This window comes from Littorina saxatilis, linkage group LG1, assembly GCF_037325665.1.
Source record: "Littorina saxatilis isolate snail1 linkage group LG1, US_GU_Lsax_2.0, whole genome shotgun sequence".
In the NCBI taxonomy this organism is placed as follows: domain Eukaryota; kingdom Metazoa; phylum Mollusca; class Gastropoda; order Littorinimorpha; family Littorinidae; genus Littorina; species Littorina saxatilis.
In genome coordinates this window covers 86,276,448-86,302,816 of record NC_090245.1, presented here as the reverse complement: position 1 = coordinate 86,302,816, position 26,369 = coordinate 86,276,448, and the positions used below count along the sequence as shown (strand labels likewise).

Below are 26,369 nucleotides of genomic sequence, written 5' to 3'. Positions count from 1 at the left end.
CCGATCCACTCGAACCGTGTCAAGGACCCGAGTGGAATCGGACTCTGCCCGATTGGGAGGGTCCAACAGTGTGGACAGCGTGCTCATCCATGTCAAGGCCTGTGATTGGGCCTCGACTGTGGACGAAACGGTGGCCTCAAGATTGTGGAACGAAGCAGAGCTCAGTTCCACCTTCTTGACCGAAGGCACCTCCCCAACGAACACATCACCGTCAGCCCCACCCTAAACACTCGAAGTCTGGAAAGGGAGAGTTCGAGAGTCAAAGGGAAAAGGGAGGGACGAAACAGATTGGACACGAGGAAACAGTGGAGGTGCGCCTCCCAAAGGAAAGCATGGCACTGAACCCGCGTCCTCCCGAGGAACATAGGTCGCGTTTGCACGTGAATCTGTACTCCTCAGGCGATGTGCTGCCGCTTCCACCGTGGCACTTAGACTAGGGTGGAACGCGAATTGCCGGCGGCCGGATCGTTCATAAAACGAGCCGCCGGCAGACGCGGCGTGAGCCTCCCGCGCCCGGGCCGAAGCGGACTCAAAGGACGAGAGGGCGTCTCAGGGAAGGACGTCCTGAAACTGTTCAAACGTCCTTCTAGCTGTGCGAGGACGAGCCTCCTGCCTCTCGTCCTCAGACCCCGGGTCCACGTCCTGTGTGTCAACACTAGACGACAGACGCTTAAGAGAGGCATCCGTGACGTCAAGACGCCGCGTGATGTCTGTCATGTACTGTTGGAAAGTACGAAGCATAGCTTCGGAAGTTCCATCAGAAACCGGCAAGGGTAGAGGTTCAGTGTTAACCTCAGGGCGACCCTGATCCTCCTCCCTATCGTCCTCCGACTCACTCTCCTCTTCACTTCCCGACAACTCCTCAAAAGCAGGAGTGTAGGGAGCTTGAGGGGGAAGAGCCGAAAGCGATGAAGCAGGCTGTGAAGAAACGCCCACAGAAGCAAGAGGCCGCGAAGACCCCTGCCCCAAAGACGAAACGTCTCCAGCAGCCGAAGGGGGAGAAAAACAACAACCCTGCGACTGTTGGGTCAGCCCAGCCAACGAACCCCCGCCATTTATAGACTGAACAGGAACCCATGGGGTCTGATCAGAAAAGAAATGGTCCGGTCCGGTCGGGGGTGCCGATCCGGTCCGGTAGGGTGGTCCGGTCCGGTGCCGTACCATCCGGAGGTCCCGTTCAGCACCGAACCATCGTACCCAACGAAGTGTTCGGGTGGTTAGGTCCGGACGTGGACATACCGTACCATCCGGACCCGTAGGTCCGGTGGTCCGGTATGGTCCGGTTCGGTGCCAGACCATCCAGACCAACAGAGGTGGTCGGGTGGTCCCGCACCGGACCATCCGGACCCGTAGGTCCGGACCCGTAGGTCCGGTACCATCCGGAGGTCCTGTTCGGCACCGAACCATCCGTACGCACAGAAGTGTTCGGGTGGTTCGGTCCGGGCGTGGACGTACGTACCGTACCATCCGGACCCGTAGGTCCGGTTCGGTGCCAGACCATCCGGACCAACAGAGGTGGTCGGGTGGTCCGGACCGGTCCGGTAGGGTGGTCCGGTGTTCCGGTCCGGTGTTCCGGTCCGGTCCCGTACCATCCGGAGGTCCCGTTCGGTACCGAACCATCCGTACCCACAGAAGTGTTCGGGTGGCTCGGTCCGGACGTGGACACACCGTACCATCCGGACCCGTAAGTCCGGTATGGTCCGGTTCGGTGCCAGACCATCCGGACCAACAGAGGTGGTCGGGTGGTCCGGTCCGGACCGGACCACCGGTCCAGCACCGGACCATCCGGACCCGTAGGTCCGGTCCGGTCCCGCACCATCCGGAGGTCCCGTTCGGCACCGAACCACCCGTACCCACAGAAGTGTTCGGGTGGCTCGGTCCGGACGTGGACATACCGTACCATCCGGACCCGTAGGTCCGGTTCGGTGCCAGACCATCCGGACCAACAGAGGTGGTCGGGTGGTCCGGACCGATCCGGTAGGGTGGTCCGGTGTTCCGGTCCTGTCCCATACCAGCCGGAGGTCCCGTACGGCACCGAACCATCCGTACCCACTGAAGTGTTCGGTCCGGACGTGGACCTACCGTACCATCCGGACCCGTAGGTCCGGTGGTCCGGTATGGTCCGGTTCGGTGACAGACCATCCGGACCAACAGAGGTGGTCGGGTGGTCCGGTACCGGACCATCCGAACCCGTAGATTCGGTCCGGTCCCGTACCATCCGGAGGTCCCGTTCGGTACCGAACCATCCGTACCCACAGAAGTGTTCGGGTGGCTCGGTCCGGACGTGGACATACCGTACCATCCGGACCCGTAGGTCCGGCATGGTCCGGTTCGGTGCCAGACCACCCGGACCAACAGAGGTGGTCGAGTGGTCCGGTCCCGACCGGACCACTGGTCCGGTACCGTACCCTCCGGACCCGTAGGTCCGGTGTGTTCCGGTTCGGTGCCAGACCACCCAGACCAACAGAGGTGGTCGGGTGGTCCGGTCCCGACCGAAACACTGGTCCCGTACCGTACCATCCGGACCCGTAGGTCCGGGGGGTCCGGCAAGGGCCAGAGGTACTGTCCCGCACCGGACCCTAAGGTCCGGTACGGTCCCGTACCATGAGTCCCGTCCGGACCAAACCCGGAGGTCAAGTCCAGTCGGGTCCCGTGGGTCCGGTTCGATCCCGACCCGTAAGCCTGGAACGTTCCGGACCCTTGGTCCGGACCATCCGTCACCCGAACACCAGACGCTAAGGAATGGCGTGGGGTCAAGACGGTCCGGTCGGAGGTGTCGGTCTGAGCAACAGAAACAATGTTCCCGTCGCCCTGACCATTCGACAGAAGTACCACGTTCTGTCGAACACCTCCACGTCCAGTAACTAGTCGGCCGGAGCGTTTCAAGAGGGACAGCCACCAGTCACACGGACGTCAGAGGGAACCGTAGTAGCAGTGGTCGTAGGCACGAAGCCTGAAACCCCTGCCCCCACAGGACCGCCCTGAACGGGGTCAATTCGCATCCCAACCCCAGCGGGGAGGGAATTCAGAGACCCCGTCATCTCCTCCGATCTCCCCCCCCAGGAGGCCGAAACTACTGTCAAAACAGCAGCAGACGACCCAGCGAGGGAGTTCAGAGGAGGACCCGTGTCCCTCCTGGCTTCCACAGCGGTGGAAACCGAGGAGGGCACAGGAGAGGCACCGGAAAAAGAAAGATTTTAATGCCAACTGCACCCGGTGTTCCCAGGCGGTCACCCATCCAAGTACTAACCGGGCCCGACGTTGCTTAACTTCGGTGGTCGGACGAGAACCGGTGTTTACAACGTGGTATGGCCGTTGGCTGTCAAAACCTGAGTCTCTCCAGTAGCCCCTAGATCGGATTCACCAACCCCCAAAGAGGGTTGGGAATCGACCTGCCCCCGGATTCGAGCCAGGGGGGAGAAGGAAACCTTCCCCCCAGGCTCGAAACCGGGAGGAGCTGAAGCCTGAGACTGAGGGCCGGACAACGGCGTCGAAGGGGGGGAAGCCTGTTCCACTGAAGGAGAAGGAGAAAGAAGCTTTTTCTTTCCCCTCGAACTTCCCCGAACCTTCGACGGCGCAGCCCCGCCCGAAGTCCCAGGCTCAAGCCCAGCCTGTTTGAGCAAGCTCGCATTGAGCTTGCTCAAACAGGCTTTCTCCGCCCTCCCTCGCCGCAAACGCAAAGCGTTTGGGGAGGGAGAGTCGGAGCGCCGAAAGATCCCCTTCTCCGTGCGTAAAACATGACGCTGGGCGCCCGGAGAAGGGTTGCCCCCGGCAGACTCTGGTTCCGTAGAACCAGAGCCCAAAACAGGACGAGACATCCTACCTCGCCCTGTACGTACCCTTAAAGACCGAGAATTAACAAAATTCAAAGAAAATTTAGGTCAATACTCAAGTGAATGCGGCGAAACGAGAAGCAGACGACCGGTCACCACGAAGTAGGACGGGAGGCACGCCGAGTCCGCCACACAAAAACGGAGGCACAAGTTGAAGGAAACACAACGTAGCCTCAAGCCAGAAGTGGAATAACACACAATAATCCAACAGGTGATAGTCCACACAGAAAAGGAGCCTCTTAGTCCAAAATAATCCGGGAGCGTAGCAGAAACACAGCCGGTCTGACACGCGCGAAAAAAGAAAGAGGACGCGCCACCTACATCCTGTAAGGGGGAAGCACTCGGACAGTGCTTGGGATCCACGGTGGCGCATGGTTATGGGAGATAATTGTACCCACTCAGCGTTTTGTCCAATTTTTTCGGCCTATAATAGATAATGTGCAAGAATAGTACTGTCGAGGTAAGTGTTATATTGACTAAAAAGAAGCCTTACATTTGGTATTGCTGTGTGCCAGGGCAAAATTTCGCTTTCTTCGGTAGGTTCACTAATCTGTTCACTGCTCGATCATTTATTGAGATATCTCTTAGATCTTTGGCATGTGTTTTGCTTATACCCTTGGCTATTATAGGATGACATGATCATTGGACTTTGTTTGTGATTGTTATAGTAAAAATTGATATAATGACCATTTTTGTCAAAAATTACAGTTTCCGGACTTACACACACACACATTGCAGCACGTAAAACCACACAAAACACTGCTAAAACTGGTGTCAAACATCAGGTACTCACATTACAGCCCATAAAAGTATTCTTCTGTGTGGTAATCCATAAATCACTTCTTGTAGAGCTTCCAGAACACTGTATCGCTTGAAAACAGGTCTACGAGTTGAGGTCCGACTTTTGGCCGCCATTGTGAATGCTATAGATCGGTTCTACATATCTAACACAGTTTTCAACACGTGGTAGTAACTTATCCGAACGGTCTATGGGAAAGAACTGTGTTTAGAACCCCTACAAGTACTTGGACAGTGGTTACCTCCCATTTTTAGTTTTCAGAAATGTCCTGAAATGTTGTTGACACAAATCCCACGTATGAGATACGGTTATGGGCGTACGACAAACCGAAAATGACAACGTATTACATACGCGGTGGGCAGTGAAGGGGTTAAGATCAGCAGGTAAAATGAATCCAAGAAGTATAAACTCCAATTATTGGTCAACATCTTGTTTTATTACACAGTAGTAAGCTTTTTGTTTGAGATTGTTGAAAGTTGTTTCTGGTTGCCTGACTGATGCCTTTTAGACAAAATCAATTGATCATTTAACCCAAACCATCGTCACAATACATGAAATGTTAGAGACTTACGATTTTGTTTTGCAAGTTTTTAATCTCCTTGGCAGTATCCAAGGGGACATTTGCCAGACGCTCTTTCTCCAGCTCTTCATTCCTCTTCTTCAAGTCAGCCAGTTGCTGTAGACACAACAAAACACAAAATTACACCACACTGAGCATATTTACTTCAACACATCTATGATATTAAACTGAACTCTTTTCGCTTTAGAGGAATTTATTTTTTTTATTTTTTTTTATTTTCGCGCTTTCTGAGTCAGCAAAGTCTGATATAAACGGCCAAAACTTTCCTTGCCTTTTTAGCAAATTTGCCAAAGAAAACAAATCCCAACTTCCCTCTTAAATTAAGTGAGACAAAAAAAGGCAGAGATAAACAATAGGACTGCACTACCTATTTACCTTGCCACCTATAATCACTCACCTCTTCTGTGGTTGAAACAATTTTATTGAAAGGATTACAAAGAACAATGCTGCATACAATCAATTGGATCAACGGAGCACAAGCTATGCTTATAAACGTGCTCTTAAAATTGGTATGAGATAAGATTTGGCGAACAAATACAACGTATGTCAAGAGGATAGTCGGATTTATAAATTGGTAAACAAAAGGAGGAAAAAAATAGCAACAAAATACAAATATAAAAGCAACAACAGCAAAAGGTCTATGAAGCTAACAACACATATCGCATGCACGCACGCACACACACTCAGGCACACACTTACGCACACACACACACACACGCACACTTACTCACACACACACACACACACACACACACACACACACACACACGCACACACACACACACACACACCTCTTCTTTGGATGCCAGGTTAGCCTCCATAACAGCAGTGGCTTTCTGCACCTGAGCGTCAGACTGGCCCTGTAAGGCTGACAGCTCATCGTTGGCTTGTTGCAGTTGTCTCTGCACTGTCTCCAACTCCTCTCGCGTGGCGTCATGTGCTGCTCTCTCTTGCTGCAATGCTACGTTCAGCCCGTCTATCTCTCTCTCCAGCTCTGACACATCTTCTGATGAGGCCTGTGGTAATAATGTAAAGTTCATTGTGAAATCCAAAGACTGATTGACCGCTAATGTTCCAAAATTCAGAATCTAAAATCTGTATCATCCTTTAAAATTCAGCGGAATCCCCCCTTTTAAGATATACCCCCCCCCCCCCTTCCAATTTAAGATTTTCACCTTTTTTTTAGACTCTCAAGTCAAGTCAAGTCAAGTTTTATTCCAATAAAACCCCGTGAGGGTACATGGAAAATTAAAAAACACAATAAAAACACATTTCATTCAACACCAAATAAAAGGAACTAAAACAAAAAGAAATCAGACTATGTACAGAAAAGGGAGTTGAGGGGTGAGGGAGAGCAAAAACAATACAAGAAACAATTCAACAATAATAATAATAAATAATAATAATAATAATAATAATAATACTACTAATAATACTAATACTAATACTACTAATAATAAAACACTACAAGTGCAAAGTGATTACATACATTTCTTTACTATGGGAAATGGGGGGAAGGGAGAGGGGGGGGGGGGTGATGGGTGGGTTAACATAAGGACAAAAATACTATTACAAACAACACAAAACAGATAACGGAGTATAAAGCTAAAAGAGAATTAAATTTTACTCGCTTCTCAAACAGTCCATGACAAGTGTCATGAACTTTGCGAGTTTTAGCAATAAACTCTTTTTTGTAGTGGAAAAAAGCTCTCTGAATTTAACTGAATTAACTCTCCGTACTCAGATGTTCTGTTCATAGCCTCTGTAAATTTACCTCCATTTCAAGACTCCTTCCCTTTTGAGACCCGAATTTTTCTTAGATTTTTGAAGGTCGTAAAAGGGGGGTTTCACTGTAAAACTTACAGTAACACTAGTGGCGGCAGTCATTGTGGCTTGTGCAGCAAGCTGTTCCCTCATGTCTGATAGCTCTGCTTCCAGGTCCTGTGGCACAACATTGTACATGATCAACATTCATAAGAAGAAGAAAAAAGCAAAATAAAACCCAACATGTAGAGATAGAAAAAAAGCAAAACACGAACGTAAGCACCTTTGCCTGCAATGTATCTTTGGATTTCCCTCCCTTTCCTTGCTTCTTGGTTCTGGAGAATTTCTTTGATGGAACTTGATCAGTTTTTGCCACATTTGCAGATAGCATGAAGCAACAAGGTTGTATCATCTTCTCGGCCTGCATGTCTGCAATTGTTATCGTCCTGCATGTCTGCTATTGTTTAACACTTTCGCGACGGGACGCTGATAAATCAGTAACCGCGCTGACACGCCCATGGACGGGACGCGCATTTTTCAGTATCAGTCATACAAGGTACAAGACTCGTGATTGCTTCCCGGTTTTTGAAGATTGCAATAAATTGAGTTGTTTCCCTTGATACACGTGGTTTTCTCTTCCGGCTTGATCAAATTAGTGCAGATTTGCGTGGTGTTTTCGAAAAAAAAAATAAATCGAAGGCGAGCCTTGTCACGGGAGGAGATTCTCCGGATGTTGGATCTTGAGGATCCTGTAGATCATGATACATCGTGTCGTTTTAGCCTCAAGAAAGCGATAATAGCAGTGATATTGAGGAAGAAACAGTCCAGTTGTTGTTAGTACGAGTCGGCAAACTACACGTGGTAGGGGGTGATACTGCTAGACGAACATGTATCTCGGAATCGTGCAGGAGCTATGGGGGCGTGGCAGCACTGATAACAATGGATGGCTGGAGCCTTCTAATCCTTTTGGAAATGTTCATAGGTGTACAGTTGGTACTTTGTTGTGAAAATGTGACTTATATTCAATATGGATTACCTAGACATCATTTGGTGAGTGTTACAGTTTTGTTTCATTTGAGTCAGGATGCTGTGAGTGAATGCGTGATTTGCTTGTTTTTTTCTTTGTACTGTCTCCTTATTTCTGTGTACAATGTTAACAATATTTCAGCTAATTCATAGGTTTTACACCTTGTTTGGTTATAACATTATTTATAATACTTTCTGTTAAAAAATAACGTTTAAAAAAAGCAGTGGAAAATAAAACACACACAAAAAAACGTTAAAAAACACAAATTATCCCCTTTCACCCCCCTTTGCTAAAACAAATCGCGTGACAAACTTATAAATAGCACAACTGAACTGGGCATCCATTTTTGAATTAGTACACAAAATTTGGTGGTGATTGGACTTAATTCAAGCTTGCTAGACAGATTTCTTTACAGTTACTGATTTTTGGGAAGTTTCTTGGTGGCAAGCTTGGGCAGGCAGGACGTTAACGCCGTGGCAGTGCTAGTCACAATAGTGTTAAATGTAAGACTCCCTCCTTTTTAAGACTTGATTTTCTCAAGGTCTTAAAAAGGGGGTTCCACTGTACCCTCCTATGTACCTGCACAGATGTTTGCAGTTTGTTGTTTTCCTCCTGCAGTGTGTCCCTCTCTCCCTCCAGATCTATCATTTTGTTGTCCAGGGCAGAGAGTTGCTGTTCAACATCTGAAACATCAAATAACATGTCAGAAGTCTTGTTTCAGAATCTTGGGTTACACCAGTATGCAATTGTTACCCCATATCCTCCAATCATCAGCAATCTTCTTCCTCTGCGTCTGTGCGCTGAGACTCCCATGTACACTTGTGTTTTTTGGATGAGTGGGTTTTTATGGGTGTGATCAAATTTATCCCGCCATTTAGGCAGCCATACGCCGATTTTGGAGGAACCAGCAAGATACAAAATGATATCACCATCACCAATGCCTGCTACATTACACCCACCCGTTTCAGGTGTAGCCCGAGATGCAGACTTGGGTCTCTCAGGTTCTTTAGGCTTGTAGATGCCAGTGGTCAAGAGGGCCAGGGCTCGGATCTCCAGCTGCTTGATGTCCAAGGCTTTACCTGTGTCCTCTGATGTTGCCTTTAGAGCTTGACCCTCTTCATCTCTGAATTGATCACATTTTCAAAAATCATCTGTTAATTTTTCCTTGGTCAACTGTAAATCTTCAGCACAGATATGCCAAACAGGCTTGAGGAATAACAAGGTACTATTCATTTGGATCATACTCTGTGAATATGCAAATATCAACTACAAAAGTCAGGCATTTTGCCTTCGCCATTTACGTTGTTCTAGAATGTCTAACAACTGAGTTTGCTAAGTGCTTCTTATGAGGACGCTAGGTACCACCATCATCTGTGAAGCAGCTGCACATTACACACAACAAACATGTACAGAAAAAATAAAATACCAGAATAAAAATGACAACTAATAATATACTTATAGCCCTGTTTTCCTTCACCTGCTTGCTCCAAGTGTCAATCTCCCCTCTCCCCACCCCTCCTCTCTTACCCATCCCCTTCCCCCCCCCCTCCACACACACCCTTTATTCCATTATTTCAAGCCTTTGCATTATTATCCTAACCTGTCAGAATCATCAGGAGCGGCACCATGGGCTTTCTTGTATGTTTTGTCCCAGGCGCTAAGGGCTTTCTTAGCGACAGTGTCTTCCTCGCTCAGAGGCTCCACAGCTTTCTTGGCAGTGTTCAGTCTTTTCTCCATGGCTCTACCTGCGTCGTGGTGTTCTCCGTGAACACTTTGCACCTGTACAGCAATACATGAGCAAATCATCCTGAAGGCTGTCCTGTAGAATTGGCACATGATTCAGTATGTTATTCCTTCATCATCAGCAAACATGAACACAAAGTCATTAAGAAGATACAGTGGAACCCCCAATTTAGGACCTCTCCCTGTTTCAGACCTCACCTTTTCCAAACTTTCTCTTCATAAACCTCAGTAAATTTACCCTCCATTTAAGACTCCCTCCTTTTTAAGACCTGAATTTCTCAGATGTTTGGAGGTCTTAATTTAAAGTTCCACTGTACAGCAAACCAAAATTCACACCCACAAACAGGACACAGTCCATTCTCCCCAAACAGGACACAGTTCATTCTCCACAAACAGGACACAGTTCATTCTCCCCAAACAGGACACAGTTCATTCTCCCCAAACAGAACACAGTTCATTCTCCACAAACAGGACACAGTTCATTCTCCCCAAACAGGACACAGTTCATTCTCCCCAAACAGAACACAGTTCATTCTCCACAAACAGGACACAGTTCATTCTCCCCAAACAGGACACAGTTCATTCTCCCCAAACAGGACACAGTTCATTCTCCCCAAACAGGACACAGTTCATTCTCCCCAAACAGGACACAGTTCATTCTCCCCAAACAGAACACAGTTCATTCTCCACAAACAGGACACAGTTCATTCTCCCCAAACAGGACACAGTTCATTCTCCCCAAACAGAACACAGTTCATTCTCCACAAACAGGACACAGTTCATTCTCCCCAAACAGGACACAGTTCATTCTCCCCAAACAGGACACAGTTCATTCTCCCCAAACAGGACACAGTTCATTCTCCCCAAACAGGACACAGTTCATTCTCCCCAAACAGGACACAGTTCATTCTCCCCAAACAGAACACAGTTCATTCTCCACAAACAGAACACAGTTCATTCTCCCCAAACAGGACACAGTTCATTCTCCCCAAACAGAACACAGTTCATTCTCCACAAACAGGACACAGTTCATTCTCCCCAAACAGGACACAGTTCATTCTCCCCAAACAGGACACAGTTCATTCTCCCCAAACAGGACACAGTTCATTCTCCCCAAACAGTACACAGTTCATTCTCCCCAAACAGAACACAGTTCATTCTCCACAAACAGGACACAGTTCATTCTCCCCAAACAGGACACAGTTCATTCTCCCCAAACAGAACACAGTTCATTCTCCACAAACAGGACACAGTTCATTCTCCCCAAACAGGACACAGTTCATTCTCCCCAAACAGGACACAGTTCATTCTCCACAAACAGGACACAGTTCATTCTCCCCGAACAGGACACAGTTCATTCTCCCCAAACAGGACACAGTTCATTCTCCACAAACAGGACACAGTTCATTCTCCCCAAACAGGACACAGTTCATTCTCCCCAAACAGGACACAGTTCATTCTCCCCAAACAGGACACAGTTCATTCTCCCCAAACAGGACACAGTTCATTCTCCCCAAACAGGACACAGTTCATTCTCCCCAAACAGGACACAGTTCATTCTCCCCAAACAGGACACAGTTCATTCTCCCCAAACAGGAAAAGAGTGAATATGCATGTCACAACACTGCCAAAGTTCATTTTTTGCTGTTCATGGGTCTTGAAAATCATGCAAACTGTCCCACTCATGCATAGAAGGATGGCTGTCATAAGAGGAATTCATTCTGGCTGGTCCCTAAGGTGACCATTATAGACAAACAGAACTAAACGAGTCATGAATTCTTGCTATCAGTATGGTTTAATGCCCCACAAAGTGAGCTTGGGATCTTTATCGTGCACATGTGTGCACACGGGAGGGGGGTTCGGACATTGAATTGAGTATGCACAAAGTTGACTCTGAGAAATAAATCTCTCGCCGAACCCAGGATTCGAACCCTCGCCGATTACGACGAACTTAGTTTCAAAGCCCACTCACCAGTACAGCAACCATCTCCAGGAGTCTGGGGAGGTCTGGGTCCACCTCTCCCATCTTGGCCTGCAGTTTCATGTGTTGTCGCATCATCTTCTTCATGTCCTTCGACATTTCTCGCTTCTCTGCACGCAGCTTCTCAAGCTCCTGAAAACATCATAAAAATTATGGATAATTCATTGCAGAGTTCAGTTTCATTCCCTTCTTTTACTGTTCTATCCCTTTCCCTTTTTATACATCTAGTCAAGTTTTGTCTAAAATCTGTGTTTGCCTTTTTTCGATAAATGTCTTTGATGTGTCATATCCGGCTTTTAGTGCAAGTTGAGGCAGAAAATTGATTGACATTTTGGTCCAGCAATTAACCTTTGACAAAGCTAGGACTATGGGATTGAATTTAAGCTTGGAAACATAAAAATTAACTGATGAGCTTGGACATTAAAATGTCAAAATTCTAATTAAAATAATTATTGTAGTAACTGATCTAAAAATGATTTCTTCATGGAACTCTTTATGGTTTCTTGAGTCCAAACATATAACTATGACATCTTTACTTTGAAAACGTTATCACAATTAAAGAAAATAGGTTAATTAGGCAATGCATCTGCATGCTTTGCTGAGACGAGCTTGACCCGTCTCAGCCTTTGGGTTTAGGCTAGCGAAGCCTTAGTACATGTAGTCTCAGTGCTGGCCGTGTTTTTAGTGTTGATCTTTTAGTTTTGAGGCCGCCAGATTGACTTAAGTTTTTATATCGCTTGTTATTCTTTAATTTTGCTGCCTGTAGGACGTCAGCTGATGTCCTGGGTAACTTGCTTTAACGAGCAACAAACCTTTCAATAAAAAACAAAGAAAAAGAACGTCAACAATTTATTATATATAATGTTTCATTCTTTTCTTTTCATACCATTTTTGTCAATATGATCTACACACAAGATGCAAACATAATGTAGGTGTCAACTCATACACACGCATCTTCATTAAGAAAATACCAGCACAAATTGTACTTACAGATTCTTTATTCTCAAGTTCAGATGTCAGTTTGTCCACCTTCTCTGAATCATCTCCCTGGAAATGAACAACACCAAGTTATTCAAGCGATGCTCAAGGACACAACAGCATGGTTGATGTCATGATCAATCCGTAAGTCTACAATGGACCTGCTCTTTTGTAAGTTCAACCCTTAAATTAACATGCCACAATCATTTCAATCCATTTTAATTCACATGCTTTCAGACCTTTCCTTTGGGAGTAGTTATTTCCCTTCATTCCTTACAAAACAAATGAGATTAATCCTGCTATACGAAGAGTCAACACAAAGTTAAAATCTTCACAAACACATTTAAGTTTTGTTTAATTCATTTTGCTGCATAAAAAGCTGAAGAACAGACGATGTTCGGAAATAACTCTGTCACGTTTTAATGGGTTGTCGAAGAGTTGCCTTACCCTTGTTTCGAAGCCTACAATGTCACTGGTAGATTCCTCAGCATTTTTTTGGGGGGGAAAGCAAGGAAAAACAAGGGAAAGCAACTCTTCCACAACCCATAAAAACCCAACAAGAGTTATTTCCGGCATTCGTCCTTTTCTCACCTGTACCAGTGCAGCGGCAGCGACAGCTGTGATGGGCTGACCAGCCTGAAGATCAGCGATCTGCGACCTCAGCTGTGCATTTTCCTCCTCCAGGGCAGTGATGCGAGACTGAAGATCATCCACAGCAGCCTGGCTCTTCTCTAGGCTGGCCACTATGGCAGGGTCTGGTACTTTTACCTGTGAGGTGAACAATTTGGTTAATACAGTCGAACCCACCCTGGTGACCCCCAACCCACAACGACCACCCAAAAGGATCCCGGACAATTTTTGTCTCCATGAAATTCACCTTTCCATAGCGACCACCTGTCTTTAACGACTACTTGAGGTTGGTCCCTTGGGTAGTTGTTAAACAAGTTTGACTGTATTACAGAACAAACTGATGAAAATTTAAAACAGCCAAATACCTAAAAAATCCACAAACAAATAGGCTGCCAACGTTCCAATATTCAGAATAAAAAAAACATGAAAGGTATGTTGGTGGAACGTTTAATTATAGCCACATACCTAATTTTGTAAGAGAAACAATAAAGAGAAAGAAAGACAGACACAGTAAGAAACATACAAAAGAAATGAAAAAAGAATTAACAAGAAAAATACAAAAAGCAAACCGACATTGAAAAAAAGAAACGAAAAAGATAATTCATTCTTCTGACTAAAAAGTCACAGCAACAACTAAACACACACGCTTGCCACCACACATACACACTTTAACCAACCCCCCCCCACACCCCTTCCCCTCAAACCTACACACAAACGTACCTCCACAACAGACACCTCAGGCTCAGCAATGGCAGCACTGGTTGCAGGCAGTTCTGGGGTAGGAGGGGGAGCACCAGACTGAACAGCTTCCAGAGTGGCTTTCTGACACTCCAGTGATTCCACCATTTGTGTCACCTCCCCCATCGACACATACAGCTCTTTGGCCGAGTCAGGCCTTCAGACAGAGAGATGAAAAAATTGGCTTTTTTAAAATTTTCATCTTTTCACTCGGTCAGAATTTAAGCACGGCTTTGGTCTATCAACTTTCATCTATGCTGCAGTGTTGAAACACTTCTGTGTGCACATTGTTTTGTGGCAAACAAATACCACCAATTGACTGTTAAATTGTCTTCTTTGGTTCAGACCTGCATGTATTTCCTTCTCGCATACAACCAGAAAGCAAGAACTTTGGCTCCAGGCAGAGCCACATGCTCCAATGGTTTTATTTGAGTTAGTACTGTGCTGCTGTATTATGCACCAGTCTTATGCCTGCTTCTATACACCAAGGGGGTTAAGGCACTGGCAGGTCTGCATGTAAGTTGACCTGGAAGATGAAAAAAAATCTCCACCCTTAACACACTGGGTGCGACTGGGATTCGATTCCCGAACCATCCACACAAAAGAACCAATGTCTTATCCACTGGGCCATTGCGCCTATCACTTAGAAAACTCACTTTTCATCTTCTGTGGGCTCTCTCTTGTTCTTCTTCTTGAACTCTTTCTCCCACTTCTCAATCTCCTTCGCCAGACGCTGTTTTTCCTCCTCCATCATGGCTCGTTCACTTTCCACCTGGGATGCCTTTTCCTGTCAACACATGAACATATAACCATAAGAAGTTCACATGTTCAATGCTTGTAGTTTGTGCTGTATGAACACAAAAGTCCATAAGACTGGTTTCATAATTCTAAGCATCTGTTCTTAACCAAAAGTAACAGACGGGCGCTGTGGCGGGGTGGTAAGACGTCGTCCTCTTAATCGGAAGGTCGAGGGTTCGAATCCCGGCCGCGGCCGCCTGGTCGGTGAAGTGTGGAGATTTTTCCGATCTCCTAGGTCAACTTATGTGCAGACCTGCTAGTGGCTTATCCCCCTTCGTGTGTACACGCAAGCACAAGACCAAGTGCGCACGTAAAAGATCCTGTAATCCATGTCAGAGTTTGGTGGGTTATAGAAACACGAAAATACCCAGCATGCTTCCTCCGAAAGCGGCGTATGGCTGCCTAAATGGCGGGGTAAAAACGGTCATACACGTAAAATTCCACTCGTGCAAAAACACGAGTGTACGTGGGAGTTTCAGCCCACAAACGCAGAAGAAGAAGAAGAAGAAGAAGAAGAAAGAACCAAAAGTAACGACAGTGGAAATGGACCTGAACAGGAAGAGAGACTTAAAAGGGAGGTACATTTAGATGTTATGAACAGGAACATCTGAGATAACAGGGTCTTAAAAGGGGGGAGTCTGAAATTGGGGGTCTTAAAAGGGGGGAGTCTGAAATTGGGGGGTCTTAAAAGGGGGGAGTCTGAAATTGGGGGGTCTTAAAAGGGGGGAGTCTGAAATTGGGGGGTCTTAAAAGGGGGGAGTCTGAAATTGGGGGGTCTTAAAAGGGGGGGGGAGTCTGAAATTGGGGGGGTCTTAAAGGGGGCTTCCACTGTAAAACAATACACCCACATCTTCATTTGTCCATTAGGCTACACATGAACACATGATCCTTCTCATTAAGACAACCTGCAATATCAACAATTTTGGCTGATCAAAAGGGTGTTCCTTCATCACAAGCACTACTGTCTTCGTAATATGATAAATATTGACATGTGTTCGTTCAATTCGATGGGATTGCTTTTTATAGATTAAGACCAATTGATGTCCTACATGAGAATAGGACAAGTAAGAAAGAATTAATAACACAACACTTCATGGATGCAAGAAGATGTGCTGATTCTCAAGGTTTTGAAATGTCCATGCCATTGCATTACAGTGGAACACAGTAGTACTGACCTCAGCAACCTGCGAAGTCTCAGGTGAAGAACTGACGACCAGAGCCAGAGCTTTGTACTGACTCTCAAGTGTAGCGTACTGCTCCCGTAGCTTCTCACTATCCCCAGCCTGAATCAGCAGCAGTCGGTACTTTTCCTGCCACTCTCCGGACTCCTGGTAAAAGCAAAGAAAAAATGTGGACTACCAGCATGGAAACCTGTGAAAAAGGACTTTTGGGGGGTGGGTGGGTGGGTGAGGCGTACACTTTTTAATTGTAATTATGATTCATACCAGGGCACATAATAATCAAGGGAGCCCCATAGAAAACTAAAATTTTGAGCACTTACCACTGAAATGCGAGTTATTTCAGCCTGGAGATCCTTGATTTTGTCAACAAGGTCTTGACGCTCCTCCCCCATTCGCCCCATGTCTTCCGACATTCGCTGACGCTCGCCTGACATTTGCCGCTGTTCCTCATCGCTGGGTTTGTCAGTTGTAGGTGCTGACCTCTCCATTGTGGCGTTTTCTTGCTTTGCCTCCTGAAAGATGGAGGAGAACACATTCAAGTGGGAAAAAAGTGTCTGTTTTTGCTTGCTTGTTACCTTGATTAATCGTGTTTCAGTGTGTGTGTGTGTGTGTGTGTGTGTGTGTGTGTGTGTGTGTGTGTGTGTGTGTTTTCGTGTGTATGTGTGTGTGTGAGAGAGAGAGAGAGAGAGAGAGAGAGAGAGAGAGAGAGAGAGAGAGAGAGAGAGAGAGAGAGAGAGAGAGAGAGAGAGAGAGAGAGAGAGAGAGAGAGAGAGAGAGAGAGAGCCTAGCAAGGGACTGTACTTTGAAAATTAGCGACCAAGCGACAAAGAGATAGTAGGCGTTCTCTCCCTGTAAATGTTTTATAGAGCCTTGTAGTGACCCCCCCAGGCAAAGACTTCTGCTGTCCTTTAAAGAAATGAACATTGGAACATGAATGTTACACATCGATGTACCTTGATTAAATGTGTTTGAGTGTATGTGTGTGTGTGTGTGTGTGTGTGTGTGTGTGAGTGAGTGAGTGAGTGCATGCGTGCATGTGTGTGTGTGTGTGTGTGTGTGTGTGTGTGTGTGTGTGTGTGAGTGAGCAGGGGTGTGTGTGTGTGTAGATGCGTGTATGTGCATGCTCACGTGCATGTGTGAACATTACAGAGAGGAGATTGGGTTGGGGAAGGTGAGAGAAAGATAGCACGGAACAAAGAGAGAGTAAGATGAAGGAAGAATCACGCTTCTCAGCATTAAACGTCTCTAAATCCTAAATTTGACTTGTGAAGATATAAAACAAAAAGCAACAATCCAAAACAAAGGAGACTTTCACCTCTTTGTCTTGAGCAACATTTGCCACAGCTACTGCTGTTCCTGCAGCAAGCAACCCCTTCAGACGTTCCACCTCCTTCTTCTCTGATTCCAGGCTATCTTGTAGCTTCTGCAAAACATTACCAAGAACATGTATTGGCATTGTAAGACAGAGCAATGGAACAAACTCTTTCATTCATCACAAGAGCAAATCTGTGTCAAGAATTGCAATGAATGATAAAACCTGGACAAACAAACAGTATTGGCGTTAACCGGTAATTACCAGTATTTACCGGTTGAAATGAGAAAATACCGGAAAATAATTGGCTGCCGGTATAACCTACCGGTTGATTTTTAGAACTACCGTTTGTTTCGCTGGTAAAACAACAAAACCAGTACTCTGAGTTGGACACTTACTGGTTCCAATGACCAGCCTACCTTTTTTTTCTGGATAGTTTTTATCATAAAAGTTTGTGTACCTGTTTGAAAAAATATTAGCGCCATCACGGAACTAACAGAAAGTTACAGACACATTCTTGAAGGAGGCTGTCACCAGTAAGTTAACCAATATGAAAAGAAAATCTGACACAAACACAAGCACATTACCTGATTTTCCTCCTTCAGTTCGCTGACTTTCTTCTCAAAATCTTTGCTGACTGCACACAAAGCCAAACAAACACATAATATTTTTGTGTGAAAAAGGTAAACAAAACACAAAAAAGCATAAGTTTTTTACAGCAAGTATTCCCTCCGTATCTTCCCGTCCCTTTCAAACTTTATTTCAGTGGAAACCCCTTTTAAGACCTGCATCGAAAGGCATTCAACGAAAAAAAAGAACCACTGTTTATTCTGTTTATTTCTTTTAATGTGCTTAAACGTGCAGAGTGTTGCTGTCTTATGGCAGTTTTGACAAAGAACTAAGAATTACCCATGAAGTAATAAGGCCAAAAAAAAAGGTCTGTTTACGGTAACATAGGCCAAAAAAATAGGGTCGGTAGGTCTGGATTTTTTTTTTTTTTTTTGGTCCCCCCAAAAAAACCATATTTTTACGTTATTTATTTTTTTTATTTATTTATTTTTTCCCCAAATGCCAAAAAAAAGTCTAGGGTCGCGCGAAAAAAATAGGGTCGGTCGGGTTACCGTAAACAGACTAATTTTTTTTTTTTGGCCTAAGGAAAACATTTACTCACTGACAGTTGTAGCAGACTTTTCCTGGTCCATCTGACTGGTCAGCTGAGCCATCAGCTGGACCTATGATGACCATAAAAAGCAGAAACAGTAGCAACATGCATAAACATACAAAGAACATGCTCATCCTAAAAATGACCAGTATTTCACCAGTGATAATATCAAAATACAGGTAATTAAATGAGCGACCGGTCATATACCCTGGTTGTAATTTAATTTGACCTGTTTCTTCTTGATAAATATAATATTGTTATCACTGGGTTTGGACTTAATTTGACTGGCAGTTTCTATTATAACAAGAACAAGTAATTGTAAGGAAATAGGGGTGTGGAAAATGACTAGCACCATCACAGAGATAACTATTGACTGGTTGATGTTTATAAGTTAAGTGCATGAACAGAATTGTTGTCCGGAGAACAAGGCTTTGGAGCCAAAATGACTTAAATAAAGAATTTGACATTAGAAAGGGGAGAACAAAACCCACGAAACCTACAGGGGCACAGAAACCTAAAACAAAATGAAGAGGTTGTGCAGTCAGAAGATAATGCAAAAAATACTGACAAAGCAGACCGAGCAATCCACAAAAATAAATAAAGACGATCTTATACTCTGTAGACAGAAGAGGACTGCAAGTTGCTGAACAATAGATAAATCCCGAAAATAACTCTGTCTGGTTTGTATGGGTTGTGAAAAAGTGAACACGCTTACTTTTACTGAGGCAAACTTTCCACACTTGCCCCTTGTCCACGTGTTTCAGACACACCCCTCACTAGTGACTGGCTATAATGTCAGAGGGAAAGTCTGCCCCAATGAAAGCAAGAATATTCACTCTTTCAAAACACATACAAACCCGACAAGAGTTATTTCCGAAATCTGTTGATTGACACGAGTTATGGCTCTGTTACATACCTTTTCCGTCTCCAGCTTTTCCACCTCCTCCCTGTTGCTGACTAGAAGTATTTTCCTGTCCTTCAGCAGCTTGTTCACACGTTCTGTCAGACTCTGAAATACAAAAAGTGTGCACATTTTATGTTTTGAAAGTCCTTCTTTCTGAGTTTTTTTCTTTGTTAAATAAATAAACAATTCAGACAGAGTCAAAACAAATATGTACATGCACAGACTACCGTACTTTCCGGGTGACAAGGCGCTTCGTTATCTAAGACGCACCCCCTTCTTTTAAAAAAAATTTGTAATCCAGTCACCCATTGGACGCAGGGGGCCGATAGGGCGCACCAAAATTAAAAAAGTATACCGGTAGTCGAAGAATGAAAATAAGCCGGCGAGATCAAAGCCAGGTCCATTGTTTATAGACACACCTTCTTCCCAGGGGTCAATGACCCAGTTTTTGCCATGAGAGGTGGTTCCTGTCATATCTGAGAGAGGAAACACTTCCTGCTTCGGGGTCAGTGACCGAGTTTAACAGAGTCGAACTCTGTGTGTGCGGCGAGATCAAAGACATTGTGATAGCTGGGTGGCCTTGTTTATAGACACGACCTTCTTCCCAGGGGTCAATGACCCAGTTTTTGCCATGAGAGGTGGTTCCCCTGTCATATCTGAGAGAGGAAATATTTCCTGCACCGGGTCAGTGACCGAGTTTAACAGAGTGGAAATAATTATGTGTGCTCTGTGTGTGCGGCCAGATCAAAGGCAGGCATTGTGATAGCTGGGTGGCTTGAGAGCTCGAGGAAACTTGGCCAGGGCAGTACCTAGTAGCTGAAACATGCATTATCACAAGTTGTTTGACTGGTACTCAGGCGGTCTCTTTGATTTTTTTCGTATTTCATACACGGATTAGACGCTTCGTTATACAAGACGCAGGGGTCGAACTCGAGGAAAAAAGTCGCGCCTTATGACCCGGAAAGTACGGTACCTGTATTATCTCCTGCTCTCCTCTTTTATCTTCAATTGTGACCTTCATTCCTTCCCTTTTAAGTCCCTGTTTGAATAATAATGAACAACCGTCTCAACTGTAAGAAATGTTAAGTCCTTGGTACTGGAAACTTGCATTCTCCCAGCAAGGTAATATATTGTACTACGTTGCAAGCCCCTGGAGCAATTTTTTGATTGGTGCTTTTGTGAACAAGAAACAATTAACAAGTGGCTCTATCCCATCTCCCCCCCCCCCCCCCCCCCCCCCCCCCTTTCCCCGTCGCGATATAACCTTCGTGGTTGAAAACGACGTTAAACACCAAATATAGAAAGAACCGTCTCAACAACAATGAAGACCAGCACGGTTGGCCTAGTGGTAAGGCGTCCGCCCCGTGATCGGGAGGTCGTGGGTTCAAACCCCGGCCGGGTCATACCTAAGACTTTAAAATTGGCAATCTAGTGGCTGCTCCGCCGGGCGTCTGGCATTATGGGGTTAGTGCTAGGACTGGTTGGTCCAGTGTCAGAATAATGGGACTGGGTGAGACATGAAGCCTGTGCTGAGACTTCTGTCTTGTGTGTGGCGCACGTTATATGTCAAAGCAGCACCGCCCTGATATGGCCCTTCGTGGTCGGCTGGGCGTTAAGCAAACAAACAAACAAACAAACAAACAAACAACAATGAAGCGTCCATTTTAAGACCTCCTGAGAAAAGTAGGTCGTACAATGGATGGATTTGAGAATGAAAGTTTTTTTTGTTCATTTCAATGCTTGTTATTTTCTCAGGTGCCAGGAGACTGGTTCTCCATAACTCTCACTTGCACATGTTGTATACAATGAGAGCCCTTACGTCCCTTTGTTTCTCGGATCTTACAATGGATGGAGTCTTAAAAAGAAGGCAAATTAAATTTAAAAAACACTGCGAAAAAATAATCTGAACATGTAAAGTCTATTGGTCTGGGTGGCCGAGTGGTAACGCAATTGCGTTCGGAAGCGAGAGGTTGCGAGTTCGACCCTGGGTCAGGGCGTTAGCAATTTTCTCCCCCCTTTCCAAACCTAGGTGGTGGGTTCAAGTGCTAGTCTTTCGGATGAGACGAAAATCCGAGGTCCCTTCGATCGTGTACACTACATTGGGGTGTGGACGTTAAAGATCCCACGATTGACAAAAGGGTCTTTCCTGGCAAAATTGTATAGGCATAGATAAAAAAAATGTTCACCAAAATACCCGTGTGACTTGGAATAATAGGCCGTGAAAAGTAGGATATGCGCCGAAATGGCTGCGATCTGCTGGTCGATGTGAATGCGTGATTTATTGTGTAAAAAAATTCCATCTCACACGGCATAAATAGATCCCTGCGCCTTGAGTCCGAGTCTGGAGATACGCGCGTGATATAAGACTTCATAATATATAAATAAAATAAATAAGTCTTAATAAGGAAAAATCCTTTAATCCGTGGTTTTTTTTTTAAAGCTGGGTTCCACTGTACATGTTGTACCCAAGTCTGAAAACTGTCCATAACTGCGAACAGTCAACAGAGATGCTCATACCTCCAGTGTTTCCTGCCAGTATTGTTCTTTCCTGGTCTGTTCATTGCGGTGAAGTTCTATCACTTGTCTGAAGGTGGACACCTTGCCTGTGTACTGATTTCTCAGCATCAACACAAATCCGTTGAACTGCAACTGAAATGATAAAGAATTCTCTTCAAGAGTTTGTTTTCGGGACATACAGTTTGGACAGTACATTTCTTAGGGGGAATAGTGCATTGTGCATGTCTGTGTGAGAAGATGATGAAATTCACCATGATGCTGTCGCTTGCGGATCCATGCCCGAATTCACAACCTCTTTTTGTGCATTTCTCTTCTTTCCTTCGTTGTCTTCAAAACTGAAAGACAGTGTGTCAACGAAAATTCCAAGCTGCCCGAATTTTGACACCGTTACGCTAATGAAATTACTTCCTTTCTCCAGGAAACAATGAGCACACCCTGGACAATCCCGAACGGTCAAGTCTGATGAGACTAGTTACTTAAAACTAGCCTGAGCGTTTGCGCTGTTCACATGGGCAGTTTAAAAAAAATATGACTTGGCTCCAACAAAAACTGCTTGAAAGTTCGTTGAAAGTCTGCCATGTGAACAGCACGTAATAAGATTTACATGTTGGCATGTCTACGGCCGTATGGCAGCTGTCCATTCAATCCCATCTCTTTTTCTTTATTTATAAAAGGGGTATCGTTTTTGTATTTCTGCGACCAAGTTGATTACTTTTCCATGCATGAATAATCTTACCTGTGTCTCATCCTCAATGGCTCGGTAATGTTTTTCAATGTCTCGCACAATGTGCAGGTGTTTGGCCTTCATGTCAGTCATGTCTCCAGTGATGCGTGCGATGCAGTTTCGTGCATAGGTGTACGGGATGTAGGCATTCTGCTCCTTCTCGTCTGCCTTGATACTGACTGCATCTGGATTAAAAATGTTACTGTTAAAAATGTTACTGTATTACAGTTGAACCCCCCTTTTAAGACCTCCCCCCTTTTAAAGACTTGGCTTTTTCAGGTTTTCTGTTCCTAACCTATGCAAATTTACCTCTATTGTAAGTTCTGATTTTCTCAGATTTTGTTAGGTCTTAAAAGGGGGGTTCAACTGTACATAAAAGCAAGACAAAGAAAAATAGTTGTAAAAAAGAGTTAGTAACCAAAGAAAATACAGTAATTATATATTATGGCATTGCACAGAAAAAAATTGATTACACTTCTTAATAATTATTAATCCATAGAAGTAATAATTTATCCAAAGCATTTCCAAGTAAACAGTGTGGCCTGCTGTTCAGTGGCAATTCAAACTCCATTTCCATTCATGTCACCTGGAAGAAAAACAAACAAACAAGCAAACAAGCAGGTAAAGCACATATCTCTGACTAAGACTAACAAGACTCTTTTCAAGAAATAGCAAAAATGCCTTTTAATCACCATCCTCCAAATGTGCACAAAAACATGCATGTATACTACAGGGTGTTATTTTCTAAAAAAAAAACCACAATGAAAACAAAAGTAGCAATTTTCTTCTCTCTGTTTTAAACAGTAGTTCTTGTTTCAGCCTTTACCCACCAACTTTTGTTTCCGTTGTTTTTATCTTCTCTCCTTTCCCTGACGATGGTCTTGATACTTGGCTGGAAACTGAATCTGTACATGGAATTCATGGGGTTAGTGAATGTGTTAAAACGTATAGAACCCAACCAGAAAAAGAAACATATGTTACCATGGTCTCAAGTTCAGAAATACAGAAGGATAGATAGTACAGTTTCAATGCTGCAAAGATTCAAATGATGTATTAGAAAACTATGTTAATGAAGAATAAGAACACAAATGATTTAAATTTTAATATCAAAGGAGATATACTGTGAGTTTCGAAAATGTTAGTTTGGAAAAGTTCACCCATGACAATGTTCACTGGCAGTTACTTTGACAAAATACAGGCAAGTATATTACTGTTACATTATCTTTCCTTCCTAACTGAAACAATTGAACCAGAATATTGTTAGTTACAGATAGTGCTAAAGTAATGTATCATTGACAATTAAAAAACTACAGTCAGAAATAAAAAAGGGGCCTGCAACCGTATTTGACGGATTACAAGACGCACTGTTTTATAAGCCGCACCCCCGACTTTTAACAAAAAAATTGGGACGAGCCACGTATAGGCCGCGTCACTATATTAGCCGCCGTCGAAAAAAACATAATCAGATCGTGTCAATCAATCAAAACAACCAGGCAAACGAAAGTATGGTATTTGGCGAAATCGGCTCCGAGAATAAACAAGTGAAACAAAGAAGAAAAGTGAAAAAGTTTGAAGAAAAATATCACACACACAATTTGTAACCAACACACACATGTAGTCCCGCCCGGAATAAGCTTTTTTGGGATGATTTACGATTTTTGCGCACATTTCGAGCAGACGAAAACACAACATGGCGGCTCTCGCTCCCCCAACTATCGCGAGACACAAAAAAACGAAATCTCGCGCGCGCGAGATCCTGATACATCCGGTGTTTCTCTGTACGCTATCTTGTCACGACGACTTGTTGACAAACGAAGATTCGCAAAAGAAAGAGAAAAGCGCCGAGTCTTGAGTAGAGAGCTAATAAAGTACCGGTAATCGGTAATCGAGCGAAATGAAAATCCGCGGCGACTTCCATTAGGTGAATGCTATTTAAGTTTAGGTAACGTTTTAGCCGCATCTTTTTATAAGCCGTAATGCGATTTTTTTTGGAAAAAAAGTCGCGGCTTGTAGTCCGTCAAATACGGTAAATTAAACAACAGAGCGAAAAAGAAAACAGTACAGATATATAAATGTCAAGCAGTACATGCAAGTCAATTAGGCTCATTAGTTTACTCACAGATTATTTGAAAGGAGTAATATATGATAGATTTGTATCATCAGGAAACTTCCACCACACAAATTAAAGCTGTACCTTTTCTGGTGGCGACTGTGCTGACACTGCCTTTCCTCTCCGGCCAAGCTTCTGTTAATGAAACAAAGGTCACAATGTAATTGAACATGGCACACTTTCAAATCAGCAGAGCCCTTACAGCAAATACACAATAAACAATTTTGTAAATAATCCATTCACAATGAAGTGTCATAAAAATACTAATTTATGCATTTGTACTTATTCACCTAAATCAAAACCCTAGCTCTGAATGTTCTTATGAACATGTGTTTTCATTAGCACAAAGTCTTACTCTCTGGTCTCAATTTCAGATAATTCACCGAATAATTTGAGCTCTGCTGTGCACAAACTTACAGGATGCCAAAATCACTAAAAACAAAATCGTAATAAATAATCATAGCAATTTAATAGCACTCTTCAAACAACAAAGTGGAAAATCGAAGAACAACGAGAGCGAGAAATAAAAAGACCACAAAAAAATACTGTACTCATGTACTTTACAGACAACGGAGTCACAACAAAGAAGACCTTAGGGCCTAAACTGTTGAAAACTGTGACTTTGTTTATACCTGAGTACAGTATTTTTGGTCTTTTTAAAGTGGAAAATCACCTTTGGAAGCAGAGGAAGCTGCAGACCTCAGTGAGGCCAAACTTCCCTGGCTGGCGTTCAACTCGGGACTAGGCCCCGGAAGTGGCTGAACAATGTTTCGCATGAAGGGTGAGGAACTTCGTTCATGGCTCTTATCCCTTGGTGACTTCATGTAGCGAGGACTATCCATCACACTTGGTCCTTTGGGAGCTACTTTTCCTGGAGTTTTTGTTGTTCCCCCATCTTTTTCCTGCCCAGTATCCTTTGTGTTTTCCTCCTGTACATCTTCCGATGACAATGTTTTGACTTTTGTATCAGGCTTTGGTGGTTCATTGTCCACTCTACTTTTCCTTGGTGCAGGCTGGACAATAACCCTTTCCTCTTCTGTGACAGAGACAACAGGACATATTCATCTTATTTAGCATAATAACAGCAAAGACTAATTGTCCTTTGAAATGGTTTGAAAGAAAACTCTTCTGTCTCAATGCAGACACAGTAACACAGACACATACCTATTCACGAAAAACATTGCTTTCATCATAGCTCAGATCGAACCACATGTTTAATAATAAAAATATCCAAAGTTAACAGTAATCTAGGTTATTTTGCAAACAGACACACACATATTCTTACTTTCTTTGAGTCCTGTCTTCCTGGCAGGACTGGGCGTCACTGCCCCTCGTTTTTTCCGTAGTTCTCGCGACGCCATCTTGGTGCTTCCGGATATGTTGGCCTTCTGCCAGGACAAATCAAAATAAATTAAAAACAAACATATTGACGACCGGTAAATATTAAAATCAGTCATCAGAAACTCCGAGACCCATTTTACACAAACAAAACCAGTGCCTGAATTGAGAAAATCCTCCACTGTTTAGTTTGGTTTTTAACTAAAACTGCAATGAATGTGCAAAACGCACCTGCAGAAGGCGAAAATTG

General features: G+C 44.4%; 1 protein-coding gene and 1 non-coding gene across 4 annotated transcripts in view; both read right to left on the bottom strand.

Annotated features, from left to right (window-relative positions):
• Positions 1-26,369, bottom strand: part of LOC138982540 (uncharacterized) — a 51,065-nt gene that overhangs the window by 24,480 nt on the left and 216 nt on the right. For 2 of the 3 annotated variants that reach the window (XR_011460891.1, XM_070355854.1), the window contains exons 2-24: positions 26,067-26,169; positions 25,455-25,817; positions 24,866-24,916; positions 23,502-23,576; positions 22,684-22,856; positions 21,948-22,079; positions 19,443-19,535; positions 18,536-18,596; positions 17,952-18,001; positions 17,368-17,475; positions 16,373-16,564; positions 16,047-16,199; positions 14,730-14,860; positions 14,056-14,230; positions 13,297-13,473; positions 12,718-12,774; positions 11,719-11,859; positions 9,604-9,782; positions 8,963-9,126; positions 8,583-8,686; positions 7,076-7,153; positions 6,004-6,228; positions 5,204-5,308 (exon numbers count right to left, since the gene is read on the bottom strand). Coding sequence is in view for 2 of the 3 variants with exons in the window: in XM_070355854.1 (XP_070211955.1) it covers positions 5,204-5,308; positions 6,004-6,228; positions 7,076-7,153; positions 8,583-8,686; positions 8,963-9,126; positions 9,604-9,782; positions 11,719-11,859; positions 12,718-12,774; positions 13,297-13,473; positions 14,056-14,230; positions 14,730-14,860; positions 16,047-16,199; positions 16,373-16,564; positions 17,368-17,475; positions 17,952-18,001; positions 18,536-18,596; positions 19,443-19,535; positions 21,948-22,079; positions 22,684-22,856; positions 23,502-23,576; positions 24,866-24,916; positions 25,455-25,817; positions 26,067-26,142 (3,063 nt within the window). In the remaining variant the exon portion in view is untranslated. The remainder of the gene's footprint in view (positions 1-5,203; positions 5,309-6,003; positions 6,229-7,075; positions 7,154-8,582; positions 8,687-8,962; positions 9,127-9,603; positions 9,783-11,718; positions 11,860-12,717; positions 12,775-13,296; positions 13,474-14,055; positions 14,231-14,729; positions 14,861-16,046; positions 16,200-16,372; positions 16,565-17,367; positions 17,476-17,951; positions 18,002-18,535; positions 18,597-19,442; positions 19,536-21,947; positions 22,080-22,683; positions 22,857-23,501; positions 23,577-24,865; positions 24,917-25,454; positions 25,818-26,066; positions 26,170-26,369) is intronic. The other variant, XM_070355862.1, reaches the window with a different exon arrangement.
• LOC138951364 (5S ribosomal RNA) lies at positions 3,202-3,320 on the bottom strand. Its single transcript, XR_011451105.1, has one exon. It is a non-coding gene; the product is annotated as a 5S ribosomal RNA (ribosomal RNA).